The following is a 17,603-nucleotide window of genomic DNA, read 5'->3' on the forward strand; positions in this document are numbered from 1 at the left end:
TGGGCCCTGCAGCTGCAGCGGTGCAGCGCGCTCTGCGTGTTCCAGATGTCTCAGAACTTACACCGGGTGCAGCAGCAGCAACGCTGGTGACATCACAGAGGTTTGTTTTTGAATGCAGGTGCTTCCCGCCATTCAAAGGGTATTTTCAGGCTCTGACATGGTTAAATGCTGCTGCTTTAGTCAATGAGTAACATCCCTTTCACGCACACAGCCGGGTGCCTGACTAACTGCGGCCACGGGGACTCGGTGCAGGGAGCTGCTCTAATGTCAACAGAAATGTGAGAGGGTTTTCTTGTTCTAAGCTGGCCAGCAAAGTGGGGAGACAGCAGTGTACCTCGTCCTACATGTGAAGCATATAACCCCTCCCAGAGCTGCCTTGTCATGCCTGTAAGGTGAGGATTAGATCCTGGAGAGAGCAGTGCGCATCATTAGCTTCAACCCAGCTTAAGAGCTGCTTCAGCTGTGGAGTTAAAACTGAGGTCCTGCAATCGTTCTATACCTCTTTGTTAGGACAAAGAAAGGAGAAAAAGCAGCAGGGAAATTCACAAGCCCTCAAATACTCAGCTGAACAGATCAACCTCAGAGGCACAAGCATGTTTGCAGCTGCCTGCTCCAAGAGTTAAACAGCTAATTCCTTCCACCAAAAAGACATGAGGCCCCCCCCCCCCCACACACACACCCAACTATTGTGGTGTTTGTGGTGCAGAGCACATGAAATCAGGAGGTCTACAGCTCCTGCATGATGGCTGACATCTGGGTCAGCCTCTTTGCTATATCTAGATCATCTGGAAGCAACAGCAAGAACAGGAACGTGGTTTTCTTGGTACTGAACAAGACAGGCAAGGTGCTTCCGTCCTGCAGGAACTCTGCTGTACCTGTATCCTGTCCGTGTAGTTGTCTAGCAGGAGCACTCCTGAACTGGTCACCTTCTTAGTTTCCACCATCGTCTTCAGATCTGCCAGCAGGCTCATGTGCTTGGACATATCTGTTGCCAGTACCTTCATGGAAGAGAAAACACAACCTCAGTGAGGGCGGCCGGGCAGGGAAGCCTGTATGCGAAGAGCAGCAGTGTGCCAGGGCCCTACCATGTCGATCACCATCTTCCTGAGCGTCTGCCGCTGCTTCTTGGTCAGGTTCTGGAAGATGTCGCAGTGCTCCTCCTGCAGCAGTTTGAAGCCCACTGCCAGGTGGTGGTTCTCCAGGACGGACTCGTCGTTGTACATCAGCGCCAGCTCGGAATCTGCCAAAACAGCACAAACATGGACTCAGTTTGCATGCAGTGTGGGACTCCACAGCGAGCGCTGGGCACTGCGATGTTTGTCTGCGAAGAAACAGAGAAGTTTCCTTTTTTGTATCATATAGTCCAAGAGCATGCAGCTCTGACCACATGTGTACAGAACACCGACAGCCCTTTGCTCAGCCCTAGTGAGCCAAACAGCATCCAGCTGACTTAGTTACAGGCTCTGGAAGCACTGACAGCAGAAAGCATGGATCCTGCACACGCGCTTTCCAAAAAAGAACAATGCCCATCCTTTGGAACCAAAACACATGCTTAGCCTGTTGCAGAATACAACATGAACCACAATATTTAGCTCTATTGTTGTCAATAGCAACAGCATCGCCAATCTTCTGTTAATGACGAAATTTGGAAGATTTATTATGCCTTATCAAGTGATAATCACAAGACTCAAGGCCGCTTTGCAAATTATACTACAATAGCTTCCTTTGTTTCGATAGGAATTCGACTTATGCTGTCGCTCCACTTCAAAACGTAGAACTCATTTGCTGCGCAGTGTTTTGAGAAAGCACCGTGGTCTGAAAGTCACAGTTTGGCCCCTGCTGTAATGGAAAACGTACTCTGAGTTTGCAGATGAAGCCGTGATTGTATTTGAAACAAAACTCACTTGTGTTAATCAGAAACTGGTTGGAGACACCGGGGTGATCCACGTCGTGAATCGCAGCTGCAAAAATAGCAGCGAGGATTTCCAAGTCGGTGAAGACAGCCTATGGAGGAAATGGGGATCTGTGAGAGAAGCCCATCACCACTTTGGGGTGCCCAATTACAGAAACAAACCCTCTCTGCTTTTTGAATCACTTTTAGGAGGACGAGGCTTGTATAAGTAAGCCATTTGCTCAGAAGGGAGGCTGACATGCAAGCACGCGCTCCTTAGGATGAAATAGAGATTACAGATGGCTGGGCACAGAGCTCAGCTCAAAGCAGTACTCACATCCAGTGCAGGGGTGGAGAGGAGAACGTGGGTGGACTGGGCGACATCAGCAGCATGCAGGCTGTTGTGGTATGCCACGTCCGAATGGTAGTGGTCTTCCAATGTCATCATGTACGTCACAAAGGTATCTGATGAGATCTTGAATGTCTTCAGTAGATCTCGCTCCTGCGTAAGAGATGTCAAAAGTATCTTAGAATCATAGAATCCCAGCATGGCCTGGGTTGAAAAGGAGCACAATGCTCATCTCATTCCTAGCCCCTGCTGTGTGCAGGGTCTCCAACCAGCAGCCCAGGCTGCCCAGAGCCACACCCAGCCTGGCCTTGAATGCCTCCAGGGATGGGGCATCCACAACTGCCTGTACACAGGGATGTCACAGTGCACCTGGTGGTGTAACAGGGAGCCACCAGGTATTAAACCAGTGCTGTGAAAGGACAGAAAACCACGCACCTGAAATATGGCGTACATGATGCAGGTGAGCGGCCTGTTGTGGGAATACCTGGCAACATTAAATATGTTCAGACCCCACTTATTCAGATCTTCCAGCTCCTTTGGAAAAGACACAAAGAGAACAGTTAAAATGTTTCTTGAGACATGTCTGCATGTTTCCCTCCCACCAAAGCGTTTTGTTTTCCTGTCTGCGGTAGTCAAGCCAGTTCATAAGCACCAGTGATTACTGCAGTACAGGAACACAGGGCAGCTGTGGAAGTGCTGATGTCAGAGCACCTGTACGAGGAGGCCACTTGCTCCAAGATCACACCAATTCTCCACGAACCATATCAATCTGATGTACCTTGGCCAGATGGTCTTCCTTTTCTGTTTTCACACCAAATCGTGAGATGCTGGTATTATTTAAGCTTGAACTATGCATTAATTTTTTCACTCCGCTGATCTGGGTCATGAGCTGCTGCTTTTTCTTCTTCTCTCTGTCTTTCTGCGTGGGAGAAGGAATCTCCACATCATTCTGCTTGTCTGCAACGAAGAAAGGTGAAAGAAATCAGCACCATTTGCAGGAACACAGTGTGCGCACTCTGCGCAGCCCCTCACATCAACCCTTACTTTGATCATTAATACAGAATCATAGCATCACAGCATCATTAACATTGAAAAGCCCTCCTCCACCCCCTGCCCACCCCATGCCCACTGCCCACGTCCCTCAGGGCCACATCCCCACGGCTCTGCACACCCCCAGGGATGCTGACCCCCGACCCCTGGGCAGCTGTGTGGTGCTGGGCGCCCTTTGGGTGAAGAGATTTCTCCTAACATCCAAGCTGGCCCTTCCCTGGAACTTTGTGAATTCCCAAAAGAATCCTTTTGATGTATACAACATCCTTATGAACAGTGCAGGGGAGAATCTGAGGAGTACAGACTAGGGAAAATCCTTAGAGAAAGATAGAGCTATACTCTATATTGTTATTCAGTGCTCAGTGCAAAATAACACTTAGGAAAATAGGGTAATTACCCTTAAACCTTTAATTAGTGTTTCCATAATGCCTCCCAGTTAGCAGGTCACGTTCATGGCCCATCAAAGGGCACATGTGGATTTCTGTGCCCGAGGCACTGCTCTGCAGAGGCCGAGCTCCTGCCCATGCCCATGGCAGGGCCCAGGGACAAACCCAAGCTCTCACACCCTTGGCCAAGTGACGGCGCTGGGGCTGCCCCACTGCTGCCAGCCTCAGCTCATTTAATGAAGCCAAGCGACTGAACACAGATATGCCATTTGGTTTTAGCATCCATGAGCTATCCTCATTTCACAAATGCTGCTTGGATGCATTTCCAAGGTCTCTTCCAACCCAAGCCATACTATGATTCTATGATTTCTCCTTTTTTGTCCAACCTCTTCTACACCGTGCATTCCTTTCATTTTTAAACCACGTTTTAAGGGAAAAATAGAAAAGCAAACTCATAAAAAAGTGACAGCACAACTTCCTAAAAGAGCTTTAGGATCCATTTGAAAGCTCTGATAATTTCTCTCCAATGACCCCACCAGAATGGGCGTACACGTGCTGTATGGGTGTGATATCAAGTCCAGCTTCAGGCTGCACTGGGTATTTCTGCAGCGGGGCACTCAGAAGTGCCCTGCTGCTGGCAGTGAGGCTGCCCTGCTCTTCTTCCCTGTATTTGTTTCTGCTCTGGATGTCGCCATTAAGCTGAGCGACAGGAGAAGAGCAGTGGATTCCTACAAAGCAGCTCCAGACTCTTACATGGATTATTCATGATGTGATGAGCCCTAAATGCACGTGGCAGCTCCAGTTGCAACTGGCTACTGAAATCACTTTAAAATCCCTTAATGGAAATAATGGTGTGTCATAGAGGGAAGGCATTCTGGGCCACGATGACTGTGGGGCGTGAGCTCCCTGAGGATGTGGGCACAGTGTTCAGGCCAATGGAAATGCGTGCTCAGTGGGGCCCCAGCATCAAGCTGCTGCTTAAGAGCAACTGAGCACCTATTAGGGAACTGTTTGAAACCACAGTAAACTGTAATTTTTGTAAAGTTGGGCTTTGTAAACACAGAGGAAGTAAACGCTTCTCAGAACACTTAAATGTTTAATTTGTTCGTGTCGGTCGTCCTGGAAGCTCCTACAAAAGGAATGTCACGCGAAATGCTGTGCGTATCTTTGAGGTGGGCTCAGATTTCCAGTGCAAAATGAGCACGTAAGCACAGAGTAATAAAACTCCTGGGTTGACCTTGCCCGTCCAAGCCCTTGGCTCTGAGGGGGGGGGATGCACTTTTATGAGGCAGAAGGTGCAAAGATGAGTGCGTGCAGCTGGGCTCGGGTGGCTTTGTCCTTCACATAAGGTCACCACAAAAAGCAAACATTGCACAACGTGGCCGACAGCAGCTCTGTTCAGCCCAACCAGAGAGATCTTTCCATCTGGAAAGGGAATCCCTCTGCGCAGAGCGCCAGGCTAGCGCTGCATCCTTCTCCTCCCCATCTCCGTTTGGAAAGCAGAAAATCAAAGCCTTCCAGTAATGCTGTGTGCTGAGATGTGGCTTCAAAAGGAGGCAGAGGCAGGGGCTGCCCCAGGGGCCGGAGCCCAGGCACTGCTTACCCAGGAAGGTGTTGGAGATGTACTCGGACACCTGGTTGCCGGAGCGGCTCATCTCGGAGAGGTGCGTCAGCTCGCGGTTCAGCATCCTCTTGAACTGGAGGGAGGAGAAACACAAACATAGGAATGGGATTTTTATGAATGCTTTCACACGGCTTCAACTCTACAGCAAGCAAACGGACAAGCAAGAGGTGAAAAATACAGTTACAGAGAGATATGAAACGGAATCAGAGCCATTCAGCTTCACTGAGATTCCCCGCAGCACCAGTGCGGCTACCTACTTCTGCTCAGCACGCAAAAACTGCAACACGAATTTCCTCCACAGACAGACATTATTTTCACTGCCAGAAATGAGATGCCTCAGGTAACCTCTCTGAAAGACCCACGTCTGGTACTGGATTCTATTTCCACCTCCTTTTGTTCTCAGCTCCATTACATAAGTTTGCTCCATTTTGCAATGCGGCTGCATGTGTTCCAAAGAGAAAAGCAAAGATGCCACAAATCTCAGCTCTGCCTGCATCACTGCAGAGAGACGCAGTGCTCTCCCAGCTGCAGCCATACACTGCTCTCCATTTGCTAATTGCACGCTTCGGTTGCAGCAACATTTCACCCTACAGAAGTGAATTCCCAAAGGGGAGAAGCAACTCGCATCCACGTACGCCGCATGCACCGCACACACACACCGTGTGGGAATAACCATCCCAACGGCCCCATTCCCTCCCAGGGGCTTTACCTGAGGAAAACAGCACAAAAACAGGCACCGAGGACCCGGCAGGATCCAACCCACCTTAATGTAACCCCAAGACACGGACAACAAAGCGTTGGCTTCAGGCATTTTGGAACACCCCGCGCCGCAGCCCTCGCTCAGGTCCTTACGGAGACGTCACCGGCGAGACGGGAGCGCCGGCAGCCGGCAGCAGTCAGCGGGCACTGAGCTCCCGCAGCCCCCAGCGCCCGGAACGCGGTGAACGCCGCACAGCCGCTGGAGCCCAGCCCGGCACCGCATCTCTGCAGCGTGGGTGGGTTCTCTTTGCAGAGAATCCCGAGCGCGGGGCCGCTCGGGGAGGCGGCGGCGAATCCATGCGCGTGCGGCGGGGCCGTGTGCCGCGGTGGGTGATCGGCGATGGGGGGGGGGGAGAGGGGTGGATGGGTGGCCCCGAGGGGGGCGGGGGGGGATCCTGCGCAGCCCACGGCCCCGCGGAGAGGCCCCACAGCCATCTTTGGGAGGAGGGTAAGATGGAGGAAGCGATGCGCGCCCGAGCGAGGCGCAGCACGCAGCCCTCTCCTCTCCGTTCTGCTTTCTGTGCTTTTTTTCCCCCCCTATCTTCATTGCAGAGGGTTGCCAGGCGAGTGTTCAGAGGGGATTTTCAAAGCGTTGACACCATGCATGCGATTGCTGTTTTTTCCCCCCCCGGTGGCAAAGAGGCAAAATGCAGCAGTGCAGCAAAACGCACCTTTACAAACTGGGAGCACTTCTCAATGTGGAAACGCAAACTAGAGATAAGCCGGTACCTGCAATTACGTCGTGCAATCACAATGCAAGATTTCAAGAAATCCTCTCACTAGGACTCCTTCCCAACCCCAATCCTGTGATTTATCATTGCGCTGCTATGACAAACCCAACATGGGCACTGTGCTGCAGCCCCACTGCTGCTGCGTGACACTGATCCCAGCATGGCATCCCTGATGGCAGAAACGTCATTGCCTGTCACAGAGCTGCAGGAAGGACCTTTTTCACTTTTTCCCCTGAGCCACAGCAGCTTGGGGTGATTCTGGCACAAGCCAGCATCTGTGCTGCCTTCTTATCTGAAAAAAAAAGCACTTCTTGCATTCTGAGCTGTGCTTTCCTCGTTAAACACTAAATGCAGCATGGCCAGCGCTCAGGTTTGCATCCTACAGTGTCTTAGGGACTCCTGCATTGCACACGCTTCCCTTGGCAATAACAATAAATAGATGGGAGCTGTGCTGGGGTGGCACACAGCCCTGACCCCAAACTTCCATCCCTTGCTGACCAAGGACAATCATCTTTTCCACAACTCTGCGATGGAGTCAGGGAGGTCCTCCTCCCGTCCCTCCAATGCACGAGGACAGAGGTGAGCAGCTGATGCCACCTCCCACTTGCTCCCCACACAGACCCAAGGTGGGCAAAACTCACAAAAATGGGGTGGGATGGTGCTGCTGGGACACAGGGGAGATCCGAGCCTGCTGTTCCCCCAGTGAAACATTGTTGGGGTCACAAGCCCAGCCAGCCATGTGCCCACACCAATGGCAAGCATGTGTTGAAGGACTCACAGAACCACACAGCCATAGAATGGTGAGGTTGGACAGGATCTCCATGCCCATCCATGGGCTGGGTGCCCCCACCAGCTCAGGCTGCCCAGCAAAGTGGCACCAGTTGGGTTTGTCATGCAGTCACCTTTGTGCTTTGTAGGGCTTGGTGCAATTTGCCATCTGAGAGATGTGGGCACATAACAGCGGGATTGATTAAAGACACGAAAAACTGCACGCACAGATTGATGTGCAAACCTCCACAGCAATTCCTTGTTCAATCAATCTGACTGCAAAGAAAAAGCAGGTTGTCTGCACTGCGGGATGCCAACTGCTCTGCCACAGAGCAAGCAGCAGCCTCACTTCTTTGGGAGTGAATCTAGCATGCTTGAAGAGCTTGGGCACGGCTGCAGAACACGCTCCAGCATGCACCTGCACAGGGAGGGGATGTGCAGCTGCTGCAGGGCCTGGGGCTTCCATCTAGGGATGTGGTCGGTGGGCATGGTGGGGATAGGATGGTGGTTGGACCTGGTGATCTTAGAGGCCTTTTCCAACCTTAGTGATTCTGTGATTCCGTGATTCCCTTTGTCCCAGCTCTGACCACACACACAATACTTGCACAACTAAGTGGAACAAACCCCAACAAACCCCAGTGGGCACCACACACCCATGGGCACGCCTGCCCCTATGCTGGGTGACAGAGGTGGAGCCAGCTGCAGGGTTGTGTGAGAAAACGCCATCCTCCTGCAGGCTGTTTTCCTGTTCCACATGCTCTGAAGTAACAGCAGGAGCCATCTGAACAAAATTAGACCTCCAGAAATTGGATCATCCTTTGATTACAGCAGCGACCATCCCTCACGAGCTGTCTCCAGCTTCCCACTGCTGTGCGTGGGGGAACATCCCCTGTGATGGCTCCAGAGCCCCACAAATGCACACCCAGTCTGAGCCTCACCGTGCAGCCCCAGCAGCAGCCCTGCTGTTACTCGTGGCCCTGCGTCCCCCGAGCACAGCACAGCAGTGCTCCTGGTGCTGCACAGCCAGGACAAGGCAGGAGGATGTGCCCGCTGCTGATGTCAGCCCTTTGAATCCAGCGTGTGCCAGCTGAGTCTCCCCGAGGCCAGGAGCCCTCATTTAAAGACTGTAAGTGAGCTGCATGCATTTGCAGGAGGGTAAATGCAAGATAAAAGCAGTGCGAAGGTGCTGCGGGGCTCCAGCCCGGAGCGGCTGGGGGAGTGGGACCCACCCCACACTTTGATGGAGGAATCTCACTGCACATCTCCAGAGTCCCAATGTTTACAAACCCTGTTCCCGACGACCCACCCTTCTGACGCAAACCTCGCATCCCCCGCGCTTGGAAATCCCTCCGACCAAAGGAGCTGTGCCACGAGGGCAATGCAAGCCTTTGATTTCCATGCAGACACAGCCGGGCTCAGCCCCTGTCCATGTGCTCAGCCCCATTGCTGTGGGGCACAGCTGAGACCAGCAGCGCTGCCGTGTGCCCGTGTGCCTGAGGACAAGTGCAATGGTTGCAGCCAACAATCAGCCATTAAAAGGATCAACTGCTTTTGCAACTCTTTCTAGCTCTCGTTTCCTAAAACAATACAGCTTTTAATGCGCTAGAAACTATTTTTAATGAGATACAAACTGCTATTTGCTTTTTGTTTTCGGTTGTTGCTTTTTTTTTTTCATTTTCCCTTCAGCTTATTTTTTTAAACCCAAAAGTAAACACACGGTTATGAAATCTCCCACTTCACATCAAAGGGGAGTTGATTTATAGAGGCGTTCAAAGGGAGACTTTAAAGGAGCAACGTCACGACCAACTTGTTGGCTTTGTGCTATTAGGATAATTGAAAAATCCGCAGCCTAAATGTTGATAAATAAATAGCACGTTGCCATAAATCAGCATGCGGCTGCTCATGAAAGCAACACCACCTATCTGATGCAGACAGTGCAACATTCAGGTTTGCCATGCGGAGCTCAGCGTTTGCCTGCGAGCAGCAGACCCCCCCGGGAGGCACTCGCCTATGCAGTGCAGTGCTTAGGAGGGGATGGGATGGGACCTGAGCACCAGCGCTACCAGCGGGACCTTTCCAGCTCATTTCCAGAGAATGAAATATGCAGATTGAATAGGAAAAGTTCCCTGTGCCAAGTGCTGCGAGCTAATCCTGCTGGAGCCAAGGCTGAACCTTCGGCCATAAGGGAACATGGGGGAACTGGGGAGCCAGGAACCCCCTCAGCCTGCAGCCAGGCCTTGGTCAGGTCCAACATGTCTCAGCACACCGGGGCTCCCCATGCTGTCCTGCTTGGCAGCAGTCAGCCCCTGCCTGGGACCAACATTCGGACTGACACAGTGGATGGCAGATGGCAGATGGCCACTGCGGTGTGCGCTGGGCTGCGGCACTGAGGCTGGACCCAACCTGCAGCTCCTCTGCAACCCCAGGGTGGTTTCAGCTTCATCAAACAGAGCTGTGGGTGTCCCTCCTCCTGGCGGTGCCCGAGGCTGTGGTGGGCCCTGGGCAGCATGAGCTGGTGGGGGCACCCGGCCCAGGGGTGGGGTGGGGGGCTTCGGGGTCCCTTCCAAGCCAGCCATTCTGGGATTCCATGGTTCTGCGATCCTTAAGGTCCTTTGAAACCAACCACCTGGGATTTTGGGATCCTATGAAGTGCTCTCCTATTTCCTAACATGTCTCCTTAAGCCAACAGAAGATACACAGCTATACCCGGAGTCTACACACTCCATGACTGCATTCAATCTCCACGTCCTCTCCCCAGAAGGCACCAGAATGCCTTCTTCCAAGCCCAGCACCGCCAGTCCCACACCGCCAAGCCCAGCACCACGGCTTCAGCCCTGCTCTGCCCTTCCCCTCCACCTACCAAGAAGACAGCCGATAAAACCAGGAATGAGCAAAAACCACTTCTGCAAAATCGTTCTTACCAGCTGGAGCAAACGTTTGTCGTGTGGCAAGTGAAAGAAAATTGAGGAAGAGCTGAGGAGCAGCAGCCCAAGCTGAGGGCCAGGGGCGAGGAAGCACCAGCAAAATTAAAAGCTGCAGCAGCTTGTTTGTTGACACAAACTTGATTAAAGAAAGCACAGATGCAGCTGACAACATCTGCGGCCGTGGGAGCAGATAGCACTCCAGCAGCCTGCAGATCTCCAACCAGAATCTTCTGTCAGTCCCACCCATGCAAACCACACGGATGAAGCCTCGAGTGCCAGAGGAAGCCGAGCAGCTTCGTAAGAGCAGCCCACAAAGCTGGGGAGCTCCCGGCTCCGTCAGCCACGCGGGCAGCGGTGGGCTGGCACCGTGTCCCACATGGCACCGCAGGGCTGTGGGGTCTGCAGGGACATCATGGCCATCGGGGACAGCCTGCAGCGAGGGGACAACGAGTGCCTGCACCCCATCCCAGCACTGGGAGGGAAGGGCCTTTATCGCTGAACCAGGGAGCAACGCAATTAAAACCGAGATTTCGTTAATCGTACGAAGCAGCAATTTAAATTTAATTTAAATTTGAGCCGGGCTCTGCAGTCATCACTTAGGCAAATCCAGCTGGGGTTTTACCTGAGTGGGAGAACAGGCTTTAGAAAATTCAAATCACTTTGTGCCCCGAGATGACTTTTCAGGGATGCTCACAGCAACGCGGGACGCCGGCAGCTTCCTCCAGACCCAGCCAGGAGCTCTGGCCCCTCACCCTGCAGCACGGCGTCCCTCCAAGGAGGGGTGCCCACATGCAGATGAGCCCAATGCAGGCATCGGAATGCGCTCATTAATGGAAATGCATTCAAATGAAAACTCCTCCTCACGCAGAGATAGGCAAATGGCTTGCAGTGTTTTTTACACCGCGTTTGCCCAGCTGTGCTCCGACAGCAGCAAGGTGAGGCACCCCTCATTTGTTTGCTTTAAACACGGAGCGAAGGCTTTCATCAGGGAAATCTCTGCCTCTGGGAGCTCTGACAGACAAGCTCTCCACAGCGTGTTTTGGCTTTGGTAACACAACTTCTTCCAATTAAGTTTCACTTAGAGATGTCCTGCTCGCCAGTACGCTCCCTGCAAGCAGTGGTTCTGCACCCAGGTGAAAAAAGAGGAGCTGGGGGTTGTGCTGCGACAAGGGCATAAAATCACAGAATCTGCAAGGTTGGAAAAGACCTCTAGGATCACCAAGTCCAGCCCCAGCCCATCCCACTGCCCACTGCCCGCGTCCCTACAGACGATGACCCCAAGTGGTCCCTTCCAACCTTGCCCATTCTGCATTCTGTGAAGCGGTCCGCAGCACCGGGGCTGGGATGTGAACTGCTCTGGGATGAAATTCCACTTGTGCCCCTTGGCAGCCCACCCCACACCAAGCAATGCCCCTCTGGTACCTCTGCTGTCCTCGCCTCTCTTCCTGAGGTCACCGCTGCGAACTGTTAGTCACCTCCTGCCTGCCCTCACATCGTGATTCATGTTGAACCTGCCTTGGAGCTATTATTTATTTAAGCCCCACCCTAATGTGTTATAACGTAGAAGTCTGAGAATGCAAAACTTAAACAGCCAAATACAAGCAGAAAACGCTACGGGATGAGCTAGGGAGCCATGGGCCCTGCTGTGTCCTGACAGATGGTGGAACTTGGGAAGATGGAATGGAGCAAAATTCAGCTCTCAAATATATATGCATATATTTTTAATATATACATGTATTTTTGAATCATTTTATCCAAGGTATCTTGGAATGAACAGCCCTCAGGGCAAGACCAAAGTAGCAGTCTGCCAAATAAGCCTATATGTGGCCCACTGTTGTGACATATTTCATATAACCAGGGTGATTTATTGCAAAAGCCAAAGAGAAAGGGGGGAGGATGAGGATGGGCAGAGGGAGCTAACCTGCAAGCCCAGGCACGGAAGTAATGGGAGCTGCTGCAGTGTGGGGCAGAGCCAGCTCCCCAGCCCCCAGCACACCAAGCTCCGGGTCTCACAACACTGAGCAGATTCCTCCTCTTCCTTCACCAGAACCTCACGTTTATCGCTCTCAGCTGCTCCCATTCACAAAAACAGGCCCCACGCTCCATGCAAGAGCCGGTGCCTGCATCTCTCGGAGGCCTTCAGCACCAATCAACACGACCCAATAAAGGAAAGACGGAGCGGACGCTGCGACCTCAGCTCCCTCGGCAGCGATCACAGAAGCACAGCACTGCAGCGCAGCGCCAGGATGCTGCCTGCTGTCCCACCGGGTGCTGCCAGCCGTGCACAGGCAGCGCTGTTTCCTCAATGCGCGTCCCCAGGCGAGGGGAATACCGGCACGGAACCGCACTGGGGGCCGGGTGATTCATCCCAGCTTGTAAAAACAGGAGACGTGGAAGTCTCTTTGTCTCCCTGGCTGCTGTGCAAGCCGACAAACTCCTCTTTGTGAGACGCTCGGCTGCTTGAAAGGATGTTAAACAAAGGAAGTTACAGCAGAGAGACTCGAAGACTAAACAGCTTGGCACCACTTTGGGGAAACATCACGTATGAAGGGGACGTGGTTTGGGGCCGAGACCCGCAGGATTGAGGCGCATGGAGCAGAGGCTGTGCCACACAGCACATACGCTGCTGGCAACGGCCCCAAGGGGCTCTGCTGGGGTTACACTGCTTATCCACCACTGCCCCGATAGCACAGTGTGGCCTTTGCTCTCCTCTGCCCTTTGAAACACAAGCAGAATGCAGCGGGCCGTGTTTATCCTAGTGGCTTCTGGCTGATGTGTGACAGCGGGAGCACGTGGGGCCGTTCTGCTCTGTCCCAGCCTGGGGTCAGGTTGTTGCCTGCTTTGCCAGCCAGCACTGCTCAGCTGAATAGAGACTTGGGTGACTGGAAGGCTCCCCCTGAGAAACACAGAATGTCCCAAGTTGGAAAGAACCTATAAGGATCATCGAGTCCAACTGGAAATGGGTTTCCAAAGCGGTGAGGGCATGAGGAAGGCATCTGGTGACAGCACCTCTGACTACTCCAAACCAGAACATTCCCACAGGCTACACATCAGGCAACGTGCCCATCTAGTCACTGCAAACAGCTCCCAGGAAGCCTGGTGTGTCTTCAAGACAAGGCAGCTGCTCTTAGGGGCAGATCCATCCCCTGCCATATAGGTATATGCTATACGATATTGAGGCCCCATAATGACCTGGGAGCTGCAGCTCCCAGTGCTGCAGCTTGGAAATTCTTCCCCTCGTTGTCATGCAGGGGTGGATGCGCTGGGCACTGAACCCCGGGAAGAAGTGGGGCTGGGGGAGCAGACATAGTGCAGCACGGGGGGTGGGCACTGGGAGAGAAACCCCCTCTGTCAGGATGCTCCAGGTCCTTCTGGGTCTGCACTGCCTGAGCTGGGAGCTGGGCATGAAGATAAATGCAGGAAATATATATGTGTATATATATATATATGTATAAAATACTAATATGAATCTGTAGATTTAGAGCCCAACGGAGCTCTAAAAGCAGTTTTGTTTTGCTGTGGTGCTGTGCCCTGCTGGCAGTGAGGATTGCCTGACGCCGGGAGAGGAAATTCCCTTCGTGTTGGCTGCGTTCCCCACAACCCGGTGCTTTTCCAGGTAGTTTTTCTCTGATGTAGAAAGCTTAGTGTGCCAACCACTGGGAAACAGAACAGCAGGCAGGGTGTGGGGCCGTCCCGCAGCCCCCAGTGGGCAGCAGAGCTGCTGGGGACGCACGCAGCCAACAGAGCTCCGGCTTTGCCCACTTCTGCCCTATTCTCACTCACAGCACAGAGTCCCACCGAGGTCCCTCGGCCCACGTGGGTCGGAGCAACGGGCTCGGTCGCTCCCGCCACCATTAGGCACACGTGTCCTCGCTTCTCCCGCTATTAACTCACATCCTAAAAAGGCACACGCACGCGCTCTACACGCTGCCTTCCGAAACCCATCAGCACGCAGCTGGGATGCGTCCTGCCCGGTGCTTCCCCACAGCAATTCCTTTTGGGTGCAGCGCTTCTGAGAATCGCCCTGCAAACACGTCCACGGAGGTCCTCCCTCTCCGCCCGCTGTTGTTGCAACTCTGGGTTTTCTAAACTACGTCTGTCAGGAAGGAGACAGGAAATTCGAGTCACACTTGCAACAGCTGTGCCGTGCCTACTATCGCGCTCGGTGACGTCGCGGGGCCGTCGTGGCTGTGGGCCAGGGCCCGGCGGTGAGGAGGTCAGCGGATCGGTCGCTGTTTGTGCCGCGCTGCGCCGGCCGCAAGCTGCGCCTCCTCGCTTTCTTCCTATCTCGGCCTGTTTCTCTTTCCGTTTTTCTTTCATACTGCGGAGCCCGAGCATCCTGTTTTCAAAACATTCGGGCTGTTTTGCTGCTTGCCGGAGACAAATGGAAATGCTTTCAGGTGTCATTTGGAGAAGAACCCAAACAGGGTTTTTTGCAGTGGGTTCACCCAAAGAGGTGACCCCGTGGCCCTCAGCTGGGAGCCCCTAAGCCGACTCACAGCCGTGCCCATCGCCCACTGGGGGAGCAGAGCATGAGGGCTCTCTTTTGCTGACAACAGCGCTGGGTTGAGCAAAAAGCAGGGGCATTTTGGGAACTTTATTATGAAAGAAAGTTTTGGGAACGGTTTTGCTGGGCCCACGTGGACAGATCACAACTTTTAATTACTCCAATCTCCAGCCAGAGCCTTTCGCCTTCACCAAGGCAGAGGTGGCACTCGGCAAACATGAAATGTCTCCAAGAGAAGGGCACTGACACGCAGCCCCGGGACACAGCCTTTGGGCACAGCTCGCCCCCCAGCCCAGCCCCTCCCACAGCCTCCAGCCCGGTTTCACTCGCACCAACTCCAAAAAAAATAACCCCATATTCCTCACTCGAAAGCCCCATCTATAAAACTTTTATTGCTTCCTTTGCCCCTGCACGTTGCAGCGATCGTGACCAGAGGAGGAAGCTGAAGCAACGCGGGATTCATTAGCTCAACTTTTCCATAAAATCAGTTTATGATTCAGCCTATCTGCTTTCATTAATTTCCAGTTAGGAAAAAAAAAAAAAAAAAAGAAAAAAAAAAGAAGAGAACAACGCCGCGGTTGTGCGGGGCAGCTCCGGACTGGATCCGGCCACGGCCGCGGGCTGCCGGCGTGGGAGCAGCAGCACAGCTGGAGCGCTGCCGGTGGGGCTGCCAACCCGCTGCGGGGGCTGCACGGCTCCGGGAACCGGGGATCCCTTCGGGGCACCCTCCCGGAACGCCGCCGCAGCGCTCTGCCCCGCGGGGCCGGAGGTACGGCTCCGATACGGGCAGCGGAGGCAGGGAACGCAAAGGCATCGCGCAGACCTCGCGCCGCGTTCTCCTTCCCCGGCGCTTCCCCCGCCCGCCTCCCTCCGCTCCCCGGCCCCGGACTCGAGCACCGCGCACGGAGCGGAGCGCCCTTCTCGCTACCGGCGGAGGGACGGGATGGGGCAGAGCGCAGACACGCATCGGAATCAGCGTTAAACCCTTCCCGAAGGACAAACCGAGCCGTTACGGACACACGACGACACCCGGGGCCATTTACTCCCGCGGTGAGGACCGCTTCCAGGCAGCCCCGTCCCGCCGCTCACCTTGTTGGAGGCCATCTCGCTGACGGAGCGGTACGTCTGGATGGTCTCCAGCTGGTCCAGGCACCAGTCGAGCTCCTCCAGCGTCTCCATGGCCAGCTTCTGGTAGGGCTCCTCTGCGAACAGGCACACGGACATGTAGTCGGGCTGTCGCGGCGGCAGGCTCTCCATTCCGGGGCCGCCCGAGCCGCCCGCCGCGCTGCCGGAGGTGCCGCTCCGCTCCCTCATCATGCGGCTGCTGCGCTCCGCCGCCCGCCCGCCCGCAAATCCCCGCCCGCCGCTGCCGCCCGGCCCCGGGCCCCCGCCCCGCCCGCCCCGGCCCGCCCCGATCCGCGCCCCGCGGGGACGGCCCGGCACTGCCTGCCCCGAGAGCCGCCCGCCCCGCCGGCACCCGGCCCGCCCCGGCCTCGGCCGCTCTGCCCCCCGGCCCCGTTCCCCGACTTCGCCTGCTCCTCGCTACGTCTCCCCAGCTCTGCTCCCCGCTGTCACTTTCTCCCGCTCCCCGACTTCACGTGCTCCTGATCCCTGACTTGCCCTGATTCCATCCCCCCAGCTCCCGCTGTCATCTCGTCCTGCCTCCCAACCCCGTCTCATCCTACTTCCCAACTTCATCTGCTCCTGATCCCCAGCCCTGCTCCCTGCCATCCAGTTCTGCTCCCCAGCATCATCTGCTCCTGCTCCCCAACTCACCTGGTCCTGCTCCCCAACCCCGGAAGCCCTGACCATCACCTTCACTAGCCCTGTACTCTGGTGGTCAGCCTTCCCAGTACCATCCACCCATGCTCCCCAGAAGCCCATGTACCCAACCCTACCAGCCCCTCTCCCCAGCCCTATCATCCCACTCCCCAACTCTACCAGACCCGCCCCCCAACCCTACCAGTCTTGCTTCCCAACCCTACCAGTGCTGCTCCCCAACCAACTACCAGCCTTCCCTCCAACCACACCAGCCCCACTTCCCAACACTATCAGCCCTGCTCCCCCTGTTCTCCAACACTTCCAGCTCTGCTACCCCAACCCCACCAGCTCTGCTCCTCAGCACTGCCAGCCTTGCCTCCATCCCCACCAGCTCCGCTCCCCAACCCCACAAGTTTTGCTCCCAATCCTTCCAAGCTCTGTTCCTGAACCCCACTGGCCCCGGCTGTTCTGTGTCGGTCCCCAACCCCAGCACCCCGCTCCCCCCAGCCCCTGCCCACAGCCCCACCGAGCTCTGATGACCCTGCCAGAATGACAGCGTGCTCCCGAGAGGCTCCTGCTGTCCAAGTTAAGGTTTACATAAGCGGATACGGTGAATCATAAAATCTCCCGATGAATGTAACTGCTTCTCATAATACCAACGACATACGCTTACCCCATAAATCTGTCCAAGCTAATGAGTTCAGCGTTTCTGATGGCACAGGCTGAGCAGGTAACAGTGACATCAGAGGGCAGGATTGCTACGATATACTCGGGATAAGCCATACAGCACACGCTGTGTGTGCAGCTGCCCCACGGCTGTGCTCCCATGGGCTCCCTGCACAGCCCCCCACGC

The 17,603-nt window shown here is 54.6% G+C and overlaps 1 protein-coding gene across 7 annotated transcripts in view; it reads right to left on the reverse strand.

Annotated features, from left to right (window-relative positions):
• The window catches only part of PDE4B (phosphodiesterase 4B), a 147,226-nt gene that overhangs the window by 4,781 nt on the left and 124,842 nt on the right, over positions 1 to 17,603 (reverse strand). For 6 of the 7 annotated variants that reach the window (XM_052666867.1, XM_052666869.1, XM_052666868.1 and 3 more), the window contains 8 exons: positions 16,079 to 16,191; positions 5,280 to 5,373; positions 3,019 to 3,197; positions 2,676 to 2,774; positions 2,229 to 2,393; positions 1,905 to 2,004; positions 1,086 to 1,240; positions 876 to 998 (listed from right to left, as the gene is read on the reverse strand). In XM_052666867.1, the coding sequence (XP_052522827.1) occupies positions 876 to 998; positions 1,086 to 1,240; positions 1,905 to 2,004; positions 2,229 to 2,393; positions 2,676 to 2,774; positions 3,019 to 3,197; positions 5,280 to 5,373; positions 16,079 to 16,191 (1,028 nt within the window). Of the gene's footprint in view, positions 1 to 875; positions 999 to 1,085; positions 1,241 to 1,904; positions 2,005 to 2,228; positions 2,394 to 2,675; positions 2,775 to 3,018; positions 3,198 to 5,279; positions 5,374 to 6,063; positions 6,260 to 16,078; positions 16,192 to 17,603 lie in introns of those variants that run through there. The other variant, XM_052666873.1, reaches the window with a different exon arrangement.

Source organism: Tympanuchus pallidicinctus, unplaced genomic scaffold (genome assembly GCF_026119805.1).
Source record: "Tympanuchus pallidicinctus isolate F22 unplaced genomic scaffold, pur_lepc_1.0 scaffold7, whole genome shotgun sequence".
Classification (NCBI taxonomy): Eukaryota; Metazoa; Chordata; class Aves; order Galliformes; family Phasianidae; genus Tympanuchus; species Tympanuchus pallidicinctus.